Raw genomic sequence first — 18,831 nt, forward strand, 5'->3', positions numbered from 1 at the left:
GAATGAATGCTTGAACAGTGCATATTTTTTATCTTGTTGTTTATGAATGTTAAAGTTACTGGCTCTTGAAAGAATGATGAGCAAAGAGAAATGTTATTGATAATCTGAAAAATCATGAAATTGGTTCTTGAAGCAAGAAAAAGCAGTGAAAAAAAGAGAGAAAAGAAAAAAATGGCAAAAAAAGAAAAAGAAAAAGAAAAAAGCAAGCAGAAAAGCCAATAGCCCTTAAAACCAAAAGACAAGGGTAAAAAAAGATCCAAGGCTTTTAGCATTAATGGATAGGAGGGCCCAAAGAATAAAATTCAGGCCTAAGCGGCTAAATCAAGCTGTCCGTAACCATGTGCTTGTGTCATGAAGGTCCAAGTGAAAAGCTTGAGACTGAGTGGTTAAAGTCGTGATCCAAAGCAAAAGAGTGTGCTTAAGAACTCTGGACACCTCTAACTGGGGACTCTAGCAAAGATGAGTCACAATCTGAAAAGGTTCACCCAGTTATGTGTCTGTGGCATTTATGTATCCAGTGGTAATACTGGAAAACAAAGTGCTTAGGGTCACGGCCAAGACTCATAAAGTAGCTGTGTTCAAGAATCAACACACTGAACTAGGAGAATCAATAACACTATCTAAAATTCTGAGTTCCTATAGATGACAACCATTCTGAATTTTAAAGTAGAAAGTGAGATGCCAAAACTGTTCAGAAGCAAAAAGCTACAAGCCCCGCTCATCTAATTAGAACTAAGTTTCATTGATACTGTGGGATTCATTGTATATTCTCTTCTTTTTATCCTATTTTGTTTTCAATTGCTTGGGGACAAGCAACAATTTAAGTTTGGTGTTGTGATGAGCGGATAATTTATACGCTTTTTGGCATTGTTTTTAGGTAGTTTTTAGTAGGATCTAGTTACTTTTGGGATGTTTTTATTAGTATTTATGCAAAATTCATATTTCTAGACTTTACTATGAGTTTGTGTATTTTTCTGTGATTTCAGGTATTTTCTGGCTGAAATTGAGGGACCTGAGCAAAAATCTGATTCCGAGGATGACAAAGGACTGCAGATGCTGTTGGATTCTGACCTCCCTGCACTCGAAGTGGATTTTTTGGAGCTACAGAACTCCAAATGGCGCGCTCTCAACTGCGTTGGAAAGAATACATCCAGGGCATTCCAGCAATATATAATAGTTTATACTTTGCACGAGTTTTGATGATGTAAAATGGCATCAAAATGCCAGCTTCCTGCCATTTTCTGGCGTCAAAACGCCATAACTGGCATAAAAGTTAGAGTTAAAGGCCCAAACTAGCATCAAAGCTGGTGTTTAACTCCAAGGAAGACCTCTACATGTGTAAAGCTCAATGCTCAGTCCAAGCACACACCAAGTGGGCCCGGAAGTGGATTTCTGCATCATTTACCTATTTCTGTAAACCCTAGTAGCTAGTTTCATTATAAATAGGACCTTTTACTATTGTATTTTCATCTTGGAATCTTGGGACCATTGTTCACGTTTTGGAAGGCTGGCCATTCGGCCATGCCTACCCTATTTTCACTTATATATTTTCAACAGTGGAGTTTCTACACACCATGTGGTTCTCTGCTGTTCCTCGAGTATTAATGCAATTACTATTATTTTCTATTCAATTCAAGCTTATTCTTGTTCTAAGATATTCACTCGCACTTCAACCGGATGAATGTGATGATCCGTGACACTCATCACTATTCTCACCTATGAACGCGTACCTGACAACCACTTCTGTTCTACTTAAGATTGAGCGTGTATCTCTTAGCCTCCATTCCGAAAGATTGGAGTCTTCGTGGTATAAGCTAGAATTATTGGCAGCCATTTTTGAGATTCAGAAAGTCTAAATCTTGTCTGTGGTATTCCGAGTAGGATCTGGGAAGAGATGACTGTGATGAGCTTTAAACTCGTGACTGTAGGGCGTAGTGACAGACACAAAAGGATAGTAAATCCTATTCCTACATGATCGAGAACCGACAGATGATTAGCCGTGTAGTGACAGCGCATTTGGACCATTTTCACTGAGAGGACGGGAGGTAGCCATTGACGCCGGTGAAACCCAACATACAGCTTGCCATTGAAAGGAATATGAAGGATTGGATGAAGGCAGTAGGAAAGAAGATATTCAAAAGGAACAAAGCACCTATATGCACTTATCTGAAATTCTCACCAATGAATTACATAAGTATCTCTATCTTTACTTTTTGTTTTATTTATCTTTTTAATTATGAAAACTCTATCACCCAATTGAATCCGCCTGACTGAGATTTACAAGGTGACCATAGCTTGCTTCAAGCCGACAATATCTGTGGGATCGACCCTTACTCACGTAAGGTTTATTACTTGGACGACCCAGTGCACTTGCTGGTTAGTTGTGTGAAGTTGTGAAAAAGAGTTGAGATTACAATTGTGCGTACCAAGTTGTTGGCGCCATTGTGTATCACAATTTCGTGCACCATGACCCAGGCATTGGCGAAAAGTTCTTGCACCATTAATATTCCAACCTCCAGAATAGGATTGGTTAGGACTTCCCAATCTCTTCTCCATATTTCTTGTTGGATTTCTTGGTACTCATCCTTTTTTAGCATAAAGGGGACTTCGGGGATCACTCTTTTCTTCGCTACCACATCATAGAAGTGGTCTTCATGAGCCTTGGTGAGGAATCTCTTCATTTTCCAAGGTTCAAAAGAAGAAGCGGGAGCCTTTCCCTTTCTCTTTCTTGAGACTTCACTGACCTTGGGTGCCATACTTAGGAGTGGTAGAACTCAAAAAGCAAAGCTTTTGCAACATCAAACTTAAGAAGTTTGCTCGGTGTAGAAGGGAAGAAGAATAGAGTGTTTAGGTAAGAAGAATAGAGTGTTTAGGTGTGAAGATAATGAGAGGAATGAAGGGGTATTTATAGGGATGGGAGGGTTAGGGTTTGGTTATGAGGGAGGGAAGAATGGGTGGGAATAGTTTGAATTTGAAGCGAGTGGGATTGGTGGGAATTGAGTGATAGAGATTATGATGGGTGTTAGGAAGAGGAAAAGGTCATGTGGGTGTGATTGGTGACGGTTTTATGGGGAAGAGAGAAAGTGGAGTGTGGGTTTCAAGGTTTAGAAAAAGGAGGACATAAAAGAAAGGTGGGGTAGTTTGAGATTTTGTGGGACCCACTTAGCTGAGAAGGTTGCAAAAATCAAGCTGCCTGCCCCCTACCTGGCGTTCAACGCCAGGAATGAGCATTGAACTCCCAAAGGGGGTAAAAGGATGGGGCTGGCTGCCTCTCATAGGACGTTGAATGCCCAAAATACCCCCTTTCGAGCATTGAAGACTTCTCTCCCTTTGGGGTGTTGAACGCCCATGATGCTCCCTTCTTGGCATTGAACGCCAGCTCCTCGTCCCTTTGGGGCATTGAAGGCCCAAGCCCCTCCTTGTCTGGAGTTCAACGCCAGCAGGTGGGTTACTGCATAGTGTTCTATTTTTAGCTCTGCATGTCTCTGTCACTGTTCTAAGTGTTGTACATGATCGCAAAGCTTAAAATAATTGAAAAGGAAATAAATACTCCATACTAATAGTTGGGTTGCCTCCCAACAGGCGCTTCTTTACCATCACTAGCTTGATGGACAGTGATGAGCGGATAATTTATACGCTTTTTGGCATTGTTCTTACATAGCTTTTAGTATATTTTTATTAGTTTTTATTCCGAGGGTTACCTGAAACTTTAGGTCGATCTCGGATGAGATCTTCCGTGCTGGTCGGAACGGCTGTATCCGATTTATTAGACTTGATAGTGGTGCTGATTCCTTCATTCCCGGAGGGTGGGGGTACCTGCAAGGGACTCCGATGCTTAAGTTAGCAAGGGTATTAAGCAGGTATTGAGTAGAATCAGAGTATGAGTTATACCTGGGTGCTCCAGTGTATTTATAATGGTGTAGAGCGACCTTCAAAGATAAGATAATTTAGTTATCTTATCTTATCTTTATCTTTTGAGTAGGGTGACCTTATCTTTCAAGGGAACCGCCTTTCTCCCTATAGGCTTGGACTGCCTTGGGCTTCGGTGCACGGTCCTCTATTTGGGCCCTTCTTTGGGCTTTCTGGTGACTTGGCCGAGCTCTTTGAGAAGAGGTCGATTTGTCTTGACCTGAAGAGGTCGGTCGCTTTGTCTGTAGACATCCCGGATCGGACAACTCAACCCTGGGTATGAATAGTGCCCCTGCTCGAGCTCGGTCTTCCTCTTGAGGTCGAGTCTTTAGTTTTAGGACTTCGATCCTTCTTGGGCGAAACTAAACTCGAGCATTTCGTCAATTTTATCTTTGTAGAGTTCTTTTTTGAATGCGAAATGTTTCTGTTCCGTTTCCTGTTTTTTGGCATTTCTTCTTACAACGTTTGTTTGGCGATCGTAAGTGCTTTCTTTTGCTTTCGACGGCAATTTCTGGCTTCTTCATCTTCAACCTTCTTCCGCATTCTTCTCCCTAGGTTGGTTTTGCTTTTTTCTTTCATCGTCTATTTTGCTGCTCTGTATTTGATTTTGAAGTTTTGATTTTGACTGAATGCATGTTGGAAAGCTTGAATCTTTGTATATTATCACGCTCGGTTTATCACTGTGATGCATGCTTTCTGGTTTTCCTTTTGACCTTATGTATGCTTCTTGGGTGTATTTTCCTGGTTTGGCTCTTTAGGGCTTCGTATGCTTACTGCTGATTTCTGAACTGTTGTTTTTTTAGGAAGGTTGCTCCTTTTAATGGCTTTTGTTCTGTTGACTACTTTTCTTTGATGGAGATTGCTCCGTAAAAAAACTTTTTCTTTTGGCGGTTCGTTTGATCTTCTTCGTGTTTATTTTTCTTTTTGGGATGTTGCTTTCTGGGAAAGGGTTTCTCTTTGTTCTTGCTGTGAGTTTTTGTTGGGTCGTTAGCCTAGTAGATTTTCCTGGATCTTTGTTCCCTGATTGCCTCCAAAGGATGCCCCTGGGCCTTCTTGGTGTGGGTCATGGGGTTTCTTTTTGCTGTTTGTGCCATGTTTGGACTGTGCTGGCTGAGTTGTTTTGATTTCGTCCGAGATGTTTTTAGTAATCCACTCTCCTTTTCTTGTTTGTAGGACTAGTTGGTTGTGTCTTCTCGCAAAAATATTGTAGAGACGTCTTCTAAGGTTCCTGAGGGTATGTCCGATTGGCTGGACTCCCTTGTTTTGATGTGTGTTTCTGTGGTCAATACTAAATTCTGTGTGGAGCTTTGGAAACATCACCGTCTCTGTAAGAGTAGGGATCATGAGAAAAATTATGAGTTGGTGGCACCTGACTTTGAGGAAAGGGTTTGCTTCCCTGTCCTGACCCAGGGGGAGCGCCTTTTCTTTTATGCTTATGACTATTTCTTCAGCCAGTTGGACATCACCTTTCCCTTTACCTCGTTTGAGACTGATTTGTTATGGTCGTGTAATGTAGCTCCGTCCCAACTTCATCCAAACTTCTGGGGCTTTATTAAGATTTTTCAACTTCTTTGTCAAGAACTGAATGTTATCCCTTCTCAAACTCTTTTCCTTTATTTGTTTGTTTTAACTAAGCCCAGAATTTCTTCAAAAGAGAAAGCCTCGTGGGTTTCTTTTAGATCTGCACAAGGACATAAGGTTTTTACCATGTTTGACGAGTCTTTTAGGGACTTCAAGAATTATTTTTTCAAGGTTCGAGCTGTTGAGGGAGCTCGTCCCTTTTCTCTGGAAGCGAATGGGGAGCCATCCTTCCCTTTACATTGGTAGCAGAATGTAGTAGTATCCCGTTATACGTGGGAGATGCTTGATGAGGTCGAACAGGCTTTTGTGACGGTTTTAGATGATCTTTGGGGGGAAACTCCTCATTTAGATACCAAAAAATATTTGGGAGACCCCTCCCCCGTCCGAGATATATTGGGTATTACTTGATGTATACTATTTCTTGTTTTTTGCTTTTCTCCTTTCTTCCCAGTGTGTAAAACTGTTGTTTTTCATTTTTCAGAGATGGCCAAGAATAATGATGCAATGAAGGCCTTCAAAAAGGCGAGGAAAGCCACTGCAGCTCAAAATACCTCGGCCTGGGTAGATGGGGAAGGGTCCTCTCAGGTCCTATTGAAGCCGTCTGTGCCGAGTTCTCCTAGCCCGAGGAGAATGATCCCTACTCCTCGGGTTCGATTAGTGGATCCCCCACAATCTTCTACTGCTGCTGTGGTTTCTTCTTCGGCCATTCCTCCTCCTAAAAGACCTCGAACGTTGAACCTTTCAATCTGGATGCCCCGGATTTTGACCCCATTAGCTTTGTCAACCAGCAGATCGCCCCTTATGGTGCCCTCTCTATGGATGATGTTTCTCTGCTTCATCACTTAGATTTTATAACTCGAAGTAGTGTTAAGATGGCTCATATGGGAGCTGCTCTGTATCGGACTGCTCAAACTCTTCCTCTGCATGCTACCAAAGCCTTTATGGAGGAAGCTAAGTGAGAGTTCGATCGGATGAAGGGTCTGAAGGAGGAGCTTGAAGCGGAGGTGACTAAATTGAAGAAGGAGCTGGAAGGGGAGAAGGCCAGCTCTCTTGCCTTGGCAGCCTCTGTGCAGTTGGCTGAGGATGTGGCATTGAAGCACAAAGACAGCTATGTCACAACTTACCGAGAAGTGATGCGTCTCAGAGGGGAGTTAGAGTCGGTCCGGGTTGATTATTCTGAGCTCCAGGGTCACCTTGTGGGCAGCGTAACTGCTGCTTATGAGAACCTGAAGGAGCAGGTTCGGGTTATTGCCCCGGAAGCCGACCTTCCTTTATTTAGTTTGGATAATGTTGTGAAGGATGGTAAGATCGTCCCCGATGATCTTGATGATGACGACATTAAGCCTCCCTCTGAGCCTGTTGCCAAAGCTTCTGTTGTGTCTGCTTCTTCAGCTCCTGTTCGTCCCGAATTAGATCCTGATTGCCAGATTTTGAATCGGGATGACAGGACAGTGGACGCAGTGCCTCTCCAGACTTGCCTTCCTTCACCCCGTACTGATGCTGCCAAGAAGCCTTTGGGTGTTTAATTGTTTTCTGTAATTACTTGTGTAGATAGCCTGGTTTGTGGGCTTTTGAACTCTTTATTTTGCTGACTTTCGACACTTTTTTAGTTGCTGGTTTAGCAACTTTATTTTGATAAACAAAGTAGTTTCCAGGCTTTGTGGGCTGAACTTGGTGGCCTCTGAAGCTAGCTATTATTATAACTTCATGTTTTTATATCATGTCTGTCTGCACTTGTATTGGTATCTTCGTAGGCTTTGAGAGTGTTTGGAACTCTGTCTGACATGATCAGCTTGATTTCTATTCCTGATGCTATTTTCAGCAATTTATTTTTTTTGAACTATGTTTAGGTCTTCATTAGGAATTATAATGTTGAGGTTGCCGACTTCTTCATGTCAGTTTTTGTCCGAAGAGTTGTTAGTGACCCTCTTTTAGGGGTTACTTTTGTAGAGTTATGTTTCGAGCTGGCTTCGTCTCGTCGGGCCACGTCGAGTTACTTTGTAATCCTCTTTCTTGGACCTGGTTTAGGTCTCTTTCAGGGATTACCTTTGTACCTTTATATTTTGGGCCGACTTTGTCATGTCGGGCCCTGTTGAGTTACTTGGTAATCCTCTTTCTTGGACCTTGTTTAGGGATTATCTTTGTAGCTTTACGTTTTGGGCCGACTTCGTCATGTCGGGCCCTATCGAGTTACTTGGTAATCCTCTTTCTTGGACCTTGTTCAGGTCTCTTTCAGGGATTACCTTCGTAACTTTATATTTTGGGCCGACTTTGTCACGTCGGGCCCTGTCGAGTTACTTGGTAATCCTCTTTCTTGGACCTTGTTCAGGTCTCTTTCAGGGATTACCTTCGTAACTTTATATTTTGGGCCGACTTTATCACGTCGGGCCCTGTCGAGTTACTTGGTAATCCTCTTTCTTGGACCTTGTTCAGGTCTCTTTCAGGGATTACCTTCGTAACTTTATATTTTGGGCCGACTTTGTCACGTCGGGCCCTGTCGATTTACTTGGTAATCCTCTTTCTTGGACCTTATTCAAGTCTCTTTCAAGGATTACCTTCGTAACTTTCTATTTTGGGCCAACTTTGTCACGTCGGGCCCTGTCGAGTTACTTGGTAATCCTCTTTCTTGGACCTTGTTCAAGTCTCTTTTAGAGATTACCTTCGTAATTTTATCGTGGGAGTCCGACTTCAACATGCCGAACTCTTCTAAGTTATAGTAATCCTCTTTTATAGGGCTGGCTAGACCTCTTTCCAGGACTTTACTTATAACTTTGGTTGTTGTGGCTGGTCTGACTTTTTTATGCCGGCCAGTCTTTCAAGTTATTTTATAGCAATCCATTTTATTAGGACCTCGTCAGGTCCTTTCTATGGATCACTTTCTATAACTTCTTGCATTATTCTGCTTTCATCTTTGCCAATTTCGTAGAGTTTGGATTTTAACCCTCGTTTGGTCGACCTTTTAATGAATTTGGTTTTCATCTTTGGTCTTTATCGCGATCGCGCAGTGAATTTGATTTTCACTTTCCGTCGATCTGTATCTTTATAATCGGACGATGAACGTTTCGGAATAATGTGGCTTGAGCGTTTGTAGAAAATCTGAATAGATTTTATTAAAAGAAAATGCAAATATATACATGCGAGGATTAATTTCCTAAGTCGGGTGATTTGTAGGTCTTGGCTTGGCGCCTCGTTAAAAAACTCTTTCAGGAAAAAGAGTGCGCCTTGTCCAAGGTCCTTTATCATCCCTAGCTATAGTACCTTCTTAGGTTGCAGGCGTGCCATGACCTAGGAAGCTCTCGCCCGTCGAGTTCGGAAAGCATGTAGTAGCCCTTTCCCAGCACTTCTATGACTCGGTAGGGTCCCTTCCAGTTTGCTGCTAGCTTTCCTTCTCCAGGTCGAGTTGTTCCGATATCGTTTTGAATTAGGATTAGGTCGTCCTCTGCAAAGGCCTGCTGTATTACCTTTTGATTGTATCTGGAAGCCATTCGTCATTTCAATGCCTCTTCCTTTATCCGAGCTCTTTCTCGGATTTTTGGAAGTAGGTCGAGCTCCTCCCTTTGAAGTTGGGAGTTGGCTTCTTCGTTGTAGTGGATCACTCTGGGTGATCCTTCCTCGACCTCCACTGGGATCATTGCCTCCATTCCGTAAGCTAATTGGAAAGGTGACTCCTTTGTGGTGGAATGTGGAGTTGTCCGATATGCCCATAGGACTTGCGGGAGCTCTTCAGCCCAGGCTCCCTTTGCATCTTGTAATCTTTGTTTTAACCCGGCTAATATGACTTTGTTGGCAGCTTCAGCTTGTCCATTGGCTTGGGGGTGTTCAACAGAGGAAAATTGTTATTTTATATTCAAGTCGGCCGCTAGCTTTCTGAAGCCTGCATCTGTGAACTGAGTACCATTGTCTGTAGTGATGGAGTATGGAACCCCAAACCTTGTGACGATGTTTCTATATAGGAATTTTCAACTTCTTTGAGCAGTGGCGTTAGCTAGGGGTTATGCATCAATCCATTTTGTGAAGTAGTCTATTCCCACTATGAGGAATTTGACTTGTCCCGATCCTTGAGGAAATAGTCTGAGAAGATCGAGTCCCTATTTTGCGAATGGCCAAGGTGAGGTCACGCTGATGAGTTCTTCTGGCGGGGCGATGTGAAAGTTGGCATGTTTCTGACATGATGAACATGTCTTTACAAATTCTATGGCTTCTTTTTATAGAGTTGGCCAATAAAATCCTGCCCGAAGTACTTTTTTGGTAAGTGCCTGTGCTCCGAGGTGATTGCCACAAATGCCACTGTATATTTCTTCGAGGACTTCCTTTGTATTGGAACTCGGTACGCATTTTAGTAGTGGTATTAAAATTCCTCTTTTGTATAGAGTATTATTGATGATAGTGTAGTATTGTGCTTCCCGTTTCAACCTCTTTGCCTCCTTTTCTTCTGTGGGGAGTGCTTCTGTTTTAAGGTAGTTTATTATGGGAGTCATCCATCCTTGATCCTGTCCTATTATAGTCATGACTTTTTCTTCTTCTGAGATTGATGGATTTTGTAGAATTTCTTGGATGAGGCTTCTATTATTGCCCCCTGGTTTGGTGCTGGCTAGTTTTGAGAGTGCGTCAGCTCGGGTATTCTGTTCTCGGGGTATGTGACGGATCTCATATTCTCCGAGTTGTCCGAGCTGTTCCTTGGTTTTGTCCAAGTACTTTTTCATAGTGGGGTCTTTGGCTTGGTAGCTTCCTGCTATTTGTGAAGTAATTACCTGTGAGTTGCTGAAGATGATAAGTTTTTGAGCTCCAACCTCCCTGGCCAACTTCAAACCAGCTAGTAGTGCCTCATATTCCGCTTGATTGTTTGAGGCAGGGAACCCAAATTCAAGGGAGAGTTCGATTTGGGTTCCCTGGTTGCTTTCAATTATCACACCTGCGTCGCTTCCCGTTTTATTTGAGGAACTATCCACATAGAGATTTCATTCTGTGGGGATTTCTGGTGTGTCTGTGAATTCCGCAATGAAGTCAGCCAGATATTGCGATTTGATGGCTGTTCGAGCTTTGTATTGAAGATCGAATTCGGACAGCTCGACTGCCCATTACAAGATTCTGCCCGCCAAGTCTGTTTTTTGTAAGATTCCTTTTATGGGCTGGTTGGTCCGAACTTTAATGGTGTGGGCTTGAAAGTATGGGCGAAGTCGTCGTGATGTTAGTATGAGAGCATAAGCAAATTTTTCTATTTTCTGATAGTTTAGCTCAGATCCTTGTAATGCTTTGCTGGTGAAGTATACGGGCTGTTGCCCGCTGTCATCTTCTCAGACTAGTGCTGAGGCTACCGGTCGACTTCCTACTGCAAGGTATAATATGAGTGGTTCTCCTTCCCGTGGCCGAGTTAGGATAGGTGGCTATCCCAGTAACCTTTTGAAATCTTGGAAGGCCTGCTCGCACTCCGTTGTCCATTCGAACTTCTTTCCTTTTCTTAGAGTAGCGTAGAAGGGAAGAGATCTTATTGCCGATCTGGCTAGAAATATGGACAAGGCTACTAACCTCCCATTGAGTTGTTGTACTTCTTTGGCATAAGTTAGACTCTTCATGTCAAGTATGGCCCGGCACTTATCCGGATTCGCTTCAATTCCTCTCTGGGTGAGCATAAAACCCAGGAATTTGCCAGCTTCTACTGCGAAGGTGCATTTTGCGTGATTGAGTTGCATGCCATGTCGTCTTATAGTGTCGAACACCTGGGTCAGGTCGGACAATAGCGCTTCTTCAATTTGTGTCTTTATTAGCATGTTGTCTACGTAGACTTCCATAATTTTTCCGATGTGATCCGAAAAGACCTTGTTCATTAATCTCTGATAAGTAGCTCCCGCATTTTTAAGACCGAAAGGCATGACGATGTAGCAGTAGTTTGCTTTTGGGGTTAAGAAGTGTTCATACCCTGGGTCGAGCTGTCCGACCCGGAATGTTCTACAGACAAAGCGACCGACCTCTTCAGGTCAGGATAACCCGACCTCTTTTCAAAGAGCTCGGCCAAGTCATAGGAAAGCCCAACAAAGGGCCCAAATAGAGGAACACGTCCCAAATCCAAGGGCAGCCCAAGCCCGTAGAGATAAAGGCGGTTCCCTTGAGGATAAGATGACCTCACTTGAAGATAAGATAAAGATAAGATAAGATAACTAACTTATCTTATCTAAGAAGGTCATTCTACGCCATTATAAATACACTGGAGCACCCAGGTATAACTCATACTCTGATTCTATTCAATACCTGTTTAATACCCTTGCTAACTTAAGCATCGGAGTCCCTTGCAGGTACCCCCCACCCTCTAGGGACGAAGGATCAGCACCATCAGCAAGTCGGACACAACAGCCCCGACTAGCACAGAAGATCTCGTCTAAGATCGACCTACAGTTTCAGGTAACCCTCGGAACAAGAAGGAAGTTTTTCTTGGTCAGGTGGATACATTGGGATTTGGTTGTATCCCGAATATGCGCCCATGAACGAGAGGTATTTATATCCAAAGGAGGCATCGACCAGTGCGTCGATACTTGGGAGTGGATAAGGATCTTTTGGGCAGGTTTTGTTGAGGTCAGTGTAGTCGGTGCACATTCGCCACTTCCCGTTTGATTTTTTCACCAAGACGATGTTAGCAAGCCACAGTGGGTATTTGACTTCTCTTATGAAACCTGCCTCCAGTAGAGCTTGTATCTGCTCTTCTACAGCTTGAGAGCGTTCTAGTCCTAGCTTTCTATGCCTCTGTTGTACCGGCCGAGATCCTGGGTAGACTACTAGCTTGTGTCACATTAACTTGGGATCTATGCCTGGCATGTCTGCAGCCTTCTATGCAAAGAGGTCAACGTTATCTCGTAGAAACTATATGAGTGTTTTTTTTACAGCTCCTTTTAGGAGTGTGCCGATATTGGTCGTTTGGTCTGGGGTATTCCCGATCTGGATTTTCTCTATTTCACCTTCAGGTTGTGGGCGGAGTTCTTCCCGCCTCTGAACTCCACCGAGCTCGATTGTGTGGACTTCTTTTCCTCCACTTCTGAGGTCTAAACTTTTATTGTAACAGCGGCGTGTTGTCTTCTGATCTACTTTTATTGAAGCTATCCCTTCTGAGGTTGGGAATTTCATGCATAGATGTGGAGTTGAAACTATTGCACCGAGCTGATTAAATGTTGTCCGGCCTATTAAGGCATTATAGGCTGAGCCTACGTCGACCACGATGTAATCTATCTTGAGTGTTCTTGACTGGTTTTCCTTTCCAAAGGTTGTGTGCAATGAGATGTATCCCAGCGGTTGAACCGGGGCGTCTCCTAGTCCGAACAGGCTGTTCGGATATGCTCTAAGTTCTTTCTCTTCTAAGCCGAGTTTGCCGAATGCGGTTTTGAACAAGATGTCAGCGGAACTCCCTTGGTCTATCAATGTGTGATGGAGGTTTGCATTTGCCAGTATAACAGTGATAACCATGGGATCATCGTGTCCTAAGATTATACCTGATGCATCTTCTTTGGTGAAGGTAATTGGGGGAATGTCGGGTGCTTCCTCCTTTCCTTCGACATGATATACCTCTTTAAGATATCTTTTGTGAGATGATTTGGAGACTCCTCCTCCTGCAAATCCTCCGTGTATCATGTGGACATGTCTTTCCGGTGTACGGGGTGACTTCTCGGTTCATCCGATATCTTCTTTCATTCTTTTTTTTCTTTGTTCATCTTTTCGGGTGGCCAGAAACCGATCTAGCTTCCCCTCTCTTACTAGTTTTTCGATGATGTTTTTTAAGTCAAAACATTCATTGGTGGAATCTCTGCGGATTCGATGGTATACACAATATTTAGCTCGATTTCCTCCTCCTTTTTTTGCCTTTGAGTGGTCGAGCTGGGCGTATCTTTTCAGTGTTGCATACTTCTCTGTAGACGTCCACGAGAGACACCCGAAGGCGGGTGTAATTGTGATATTTTTATTTTTTCTCCATGTCGATCTTCCTTCTTTTTGGATTCTTTGTCTTTATCCCGGGAGGTGAGTCCAGATTTCGAGGTCTCTCCTAGTCGAGAGTTTTCCTCTATGTTGATATATTTTTCTGCTCGTTCTTGTACTTCGTTCAGAGATGTGGGGTGCTTTTTTGATATAGATTGGCTAAAAGGTCCCTCTCGCAACCCGTTGATGAGGCCCATGATGGCAGCCTCTGTTGGCAAGTTCTGTATGTCTAGGCATATTTTGTTGAATCTTTCCATGTAGTTGCGGAGAGTTTCCCGTTCTCCTTGCCTGATTCCCAATAGACTTGGAGCGTGCTTAGCCTTATCTTTTTGGATGGAAAATCTAGCCGAAAACTTCTTAGCTATGTCATCAAAACTTAAGATGGACCTAGGAGGTAGATTGTCGAACCATCGGATTGCCGTCTTTGTTAAAGTAGTTGGAAAGGCTTTGCAACGAACTGCATCTGAGGCGTCAGTGAGGTACATTCTACTTCTGAAGTTGCTGAGGTGATGGTCGGGATCCGTAGTGCCGTCGTATAGTGTCATATCTGGAGCTTTGAAGTCTTTAGGGATTTTGGTCTTCATAATCTCCCTAGTAAATAGATCTTGTTCCTTGTGGGAGCTGTCCTCGTGAGGGGATCGGTTGGCTTTGGTCTTGAGATCGGCTTCGAGTTTTAGGAATTTGTCCTCCAATTCCCAGCGTTGCCTTATTTCCTTTTGTAAGTCTTTCTCAGCTTCTTGTTGACGTAGAGCGCCTTCCTCAAGTAGTTTTAGACGGTCTTGAAGTATCTACATGGCTCCCAAGTTTGAATTCTTTTTGTTGTTAAGCTGAGGAGTATTCTCTGGGGTAATGTCCGCATTTTTATGCGGTGTTCTATCCTTCAGGTTTGAATTATGATCGTTATCATGGTTGTCCGCCATGGTGATGGGATGACTTCCAGGTTCCCCGGCAACAGCGCCAACGTTCCAAGGGTTACCTGAAACTGTAGGTCAATCTCGGATGAGATCTTCCGTGCTGGTCAGAACGGTTGTATCCGATTTGTTGGACTTGGTGGTGCTGATTCCTTCGTCCCCGGAGGGTAGGGGGTACCTGCAAGGGACTCCGATGCTTAAGTTAGAAAGGGTATTAAGCAGGTATTGAGTAGAATCAGAGTATGAGTTATACCTGGGTGCTCCAGTGTATTTATAATGGTGTAGAGCGACCATCAAAGATAAGATAAGTTAGTTATCTTACATAACTTTATCTTTTGAGTAGGGTCACCTTATCTTTCAAGGGAACCGCCTTTCTCCCTGTAGGCTTGGACTGCCTTGGGCTTTGGTGCGCGGTCCTCTATTTGGGCCCTTCTTTGGGCTTTCCTGGTGACATGGCTGAGCTCTTTGAGAAGAGGTCGGTTTGTCCTGACCTGAAGAGGTCGGTCGCTTTGTCTGTAGACATCCCGGGTCGGACACCTCGACCATGGGTATGAACAGTTTTTATGCAAAAATCATATTTCTGGACTTTACTATGAGTTTGTGTTTCTGTAATTTCAGGTATTTTCTGGCTGAAATTAAGGGACCTGAGCGAAAGTCTGATTCAGAAGCTGAGAAAGGACTGCAAATGCTGTTGGATTCTTACCCTCCTGCACTCGAAGTGGATTTTCTGGAGTTACAAAAGCCCAATTGGCACGCTCTTAATTGTGTTGGAAAGTAGATATCTTGGACTTTCCAGCAATGTATAATAGTCCATACTTTGTCCGAGATTTAATGGCCGAAACTGGCGTTAAAATGCCCACCAGAGACCCTTTTCTGGCGTCACTACAAGAAAAATACCCATTCAGCCACACTTTTTTAAGCTACATTTGAAAAGCGTAGCCTATTCTATGAATAGGCTACGCTTTTCTCAGTGATGCCTTTTTATAAGAGAAAAAGAAACACAATTTTGGCATCATTTAAAAAGTGTAGCCTTAGGTATTATAAAAATCACTTATAAAGCGTAGCCGAATGTTGATATTTATGGATCTACTTTTTATATCTAAGGGAGCGCTTTTAAAGTGTAGCCTATTTATTAAGTTTTGGGTGCACTTTAAAAGTGATGCCTAATGTATCTAGAGTAAAAAACTTGACACTTAATCAATTTTATTCCTCAGTTCCCGAAAACAAAACTCACACACTTAGTGAAATTTTTGTCCTTCCAAAACTCACACTTAGCCTTCATCTCGATCCCCTTTTAGAAACCCTGTCACCATCGAAGAAACCCTCCAAAACTCACCGTCACGAAGAAACCCTCTCGCTACAGAAACCCTCTCACTCATCACTAACCGTCGCTCCTCTTCGCCCTCCTCCTTGTCGCCGCGCCGCCCTCACCATCCTCATCTTTGTGCTTCTCATCGTCCTTCCCCTTTCAATCCGATCGAGTAACCCTCATCTCTGCGCTATATACTGAGCTTAATGAAAATTTTTTCTTTGATTCGTCACCAATTCACGCTACCTGCACAAACTCGCGCGCCTTCTCCTTCGATTCATCGCCGCTGCTCATCTCTTCTTCAAGGGTTTTCACCTTCGATTTGTCGTCGCTCATCTCTTCTTCACCGTTGCCATTCATCACCGCACTCACCAAGTAAGCATTCTGTGCCTCGTTCTTTTCTTCTCGATCATTCTCTAACTCACTCTCTCTCACTCGCATTCTCTATGCAGTGTCAAAGAAACTGTGTGCTCTCTAGCGACCTCTTCTCTGCTCTACTATGAAGCATCAAGGTTTCCAATGAGGCAAAGCATCGATCCCTAACAAGCGAGGTAAGCGCCCGATGATGATGATGGTTCAGTGAAATTTGGGAGGTTTTGGGATGGTTCTGTGAAATTTGAGAGGTTTTGGATTTTGGTTTTAGGGGTTTAATTGGGAGCTTTAGTTTCTGTATTATGCGTTGTTTATTTGTGGACTGCCAGATCAAACTAAAATCACAATGTAAATTTCACCATGTGTCAATTGAATTATTATTCTTATTTTTGTTATTGTTCTTGTTGATTTTTTCTTGTATAAGTTTCACTTTTAAAGAGAGCAGAGTATTCTCAAGAGAGGATTATTCTTATGCTTTTAAATTGCTTTGTTGTTGAATCAATATCTCGAAGTACCTGTGAATTTTAAGATGTATTTTGGGAACCCAAGCTTGATTTGAGACATATGCAGAGATTATTGCAGTCAATTGAGTGTTCTAATTTCTGCTGAAATAGGAGAATATATATTGTAGAATTTAGATGGACACTTTCATATGGTAATATTATGACACTTATGCAGCTAATTTTTTAACTGTCAGTACTCTGCTTCAATTTCTGTCGTGCTGTCTGACTCAACTAGCGCAAGCTGAATGGATCTTGTGTTTGTCGGTCTTCTTCCTTCTCTGTTTTCTTTTTTTTTTTGTCCTTTTCATTTTCTCGTTAAGGAAGAACTTGATTTTCCAAAGAGTGAAGGATCTTTAGCTGGTAGCATTAACATTCTTTCCCCTGCTGGTTGCTGCATTGGATTACTATTCTTTTTGCTTTTCCTCCAAATCTGACCCCAGTTTGTTCTAAACCTATGCTCTGTATTTATTTCTGTTAAATGTATTGTTAAATTGCCTTGTTTAAACAACCATCAGAGTTCCTCAAGTTGAATCCTCTTGCTTTAATTCCTATTCTGGTGGATGGCGATTTTATTCTTGCTGAATCCTTAGCCATTATTATGGTTGGTCCTCCAACTCATGATTTTAATTTCCCTGTTTCTCTTATATATTCTTATTTATATTCAATTATTCATGTTCTCTATGTATGCAGTATTTGGACGATAAGTATCCTCAATACCCTTTGCTGCCTCATGACGTTCCCAAAAGAGCACTCAATTTTCAGGTACACCTGCTGCATAATCTTAAGCTCTAGTCCTTTTTGTTACTCGGCTTTCTAATCATCTTATCCACTCTCCACAGGTTGCACATATTGTTTTGCAGGATAACTTCATTGAGAAAAAGGTTGGCCCTCATGAAAAACTTCCTTGGGCACAAAGTGTCATTAGAAAGGGCTTCACAGGTGACACTTCACTGAATACCATTAAGATATATTCTGGTTTGTTACTTCCAAACCAATTATTCATTTGAGTGGTTTTTTTTCTTGCCTTAATTAAATGTTGCATATTTTTCATTATTTTAAGCACTTGAAAAGCTATTGAAAGATCATGCAGGGAGATATGCCACTGGAGATGAAATTTTTCTGGTACTTGCAATTCATATGACAATGCTCAGTTACTATTATTATACCATGTGTGTTTGTATGCGTATTTTTATACTTAAATTTAGCTGCAGCACTTTATGTATCTTTGGGGGACTAGGCATATGACTGATTATAGGAATCAATTCCTTTTTGTGATAATAACAACTATTATTATAATATTTTTGTACTTAAATTTATGCAGCACTTAAATTTTTATACAAGCATGTTTACTCATCTTAATTGGATGTGGCAACCCTTTTTAATGAACAACTATTATTATAATATTAGTATTCCTTTGAAAGCATGTCTTTGGAATGTGAACTTGGATTTTTACCTTAGCAACTTGTAAGGCATCTTTCTAAGTATAATAATTGGATGATCAATTCTTTCTCACCCTGTTTGTCCATGTATTTTGCGATCTTGTTCTGTTTGATTGGCCTTTATGGTTAACAAAACCGAACCAACTGCCGAACCTACGGTTACTAGGATCATTATGGTTGAGCCGGCATAAACACCCCTTTTGACTAAGTAGCATTCACCATTCAACCAACCTATCCTATAAGGCTGCCTCTTACTCATGCTTGTGGCAGTTATCAATAAGATCATTGCAATCCCAAAGCTAAGCCTGCCAACCATCACATCATTCAAATTTTATTACTGCATTAGGGGCAAAGCTTTTTTGTTCTTCTATTGTGTACAATTGAATTTGTGCTATAGAGTTCCTGTTCTTATTATGTAATTTGTATTAATGGAATTCAAAACAGTGTAGGGGAATTTGAGTTTTGAAATACCTTTAATTCTTATTATTAGTCTTCAATATGTAGTGCAAGATCACTTGGAGGATTTTAATTGGTGTTGCCGTGGAAAATGTAATCCGACAGCCCATTCCAAAGGTAAGCAGCACTGTATTTCTCAAAATTTGGAGGTGAAAAAGTTTCTGATTAATGCACTAGTTTATGGAGTTTTATTCATTAATTTGTCTTCAATTTTTTAAGCCTTTTGCTTCAATTTACTTGTGTAACTTGATGTATTCTTGAATTGTGTTTTGGGTTCTAATTCGCCATAAATAGATTAAGCCAGGGGATTCATGTTTGGTCCGTCAATTGCATTGGGGATATTGGTGCAAAATTGATATATCTGTCTCAATTCATTTTTAATTTTACAATTTAGG

At 42.0% G+C, this 18,831-nt stretch overlaps 1 protein-coding gene across 1 annotated transcript; it reads left to right on the plus strand.

Moving 5' to 3' along the window:
* Positions 1 to 15,590: 15,590 nt before the first annotated feature.
* LOC107465617 (glutathione S-transferase Z1) lies at positions 15,591 to 18,553 on the plus strand (the record flags this gene model as incomplete). The annotated part of the gene is given in 6 exon segments (XM_052253768.1): positions 15,591 to 16,041; positions 16,119 to 16,217; positions 16,736 to 17,142; positions 17,232 to 17,303; positions 17,381 to 17,480; positions 18,485 to 18,553. Coding segments are annotated over 4 exon segments (244 nt in total), but the record flags the coding sequence as incomplete, so codon positions are not given.
* Positions 18,554 to 18,831: the final 278 nt, after the last annotated feature.

This window comes from Arachis duranensis, chromosome 9, assembly GCF_000817695.3.
Source record: "Arachis duranensis cultivar V14167 chromosome 9, aradu.V14167.gnm2.J7QH, whole genome shotgun sequence".
Taxonomy (NCBI): Eukaryota; Viridiplantae; Streptophyta; class Magnoliopsida; order Fabales; family Fabaceae; genus Arachis; species Arachis duranensis.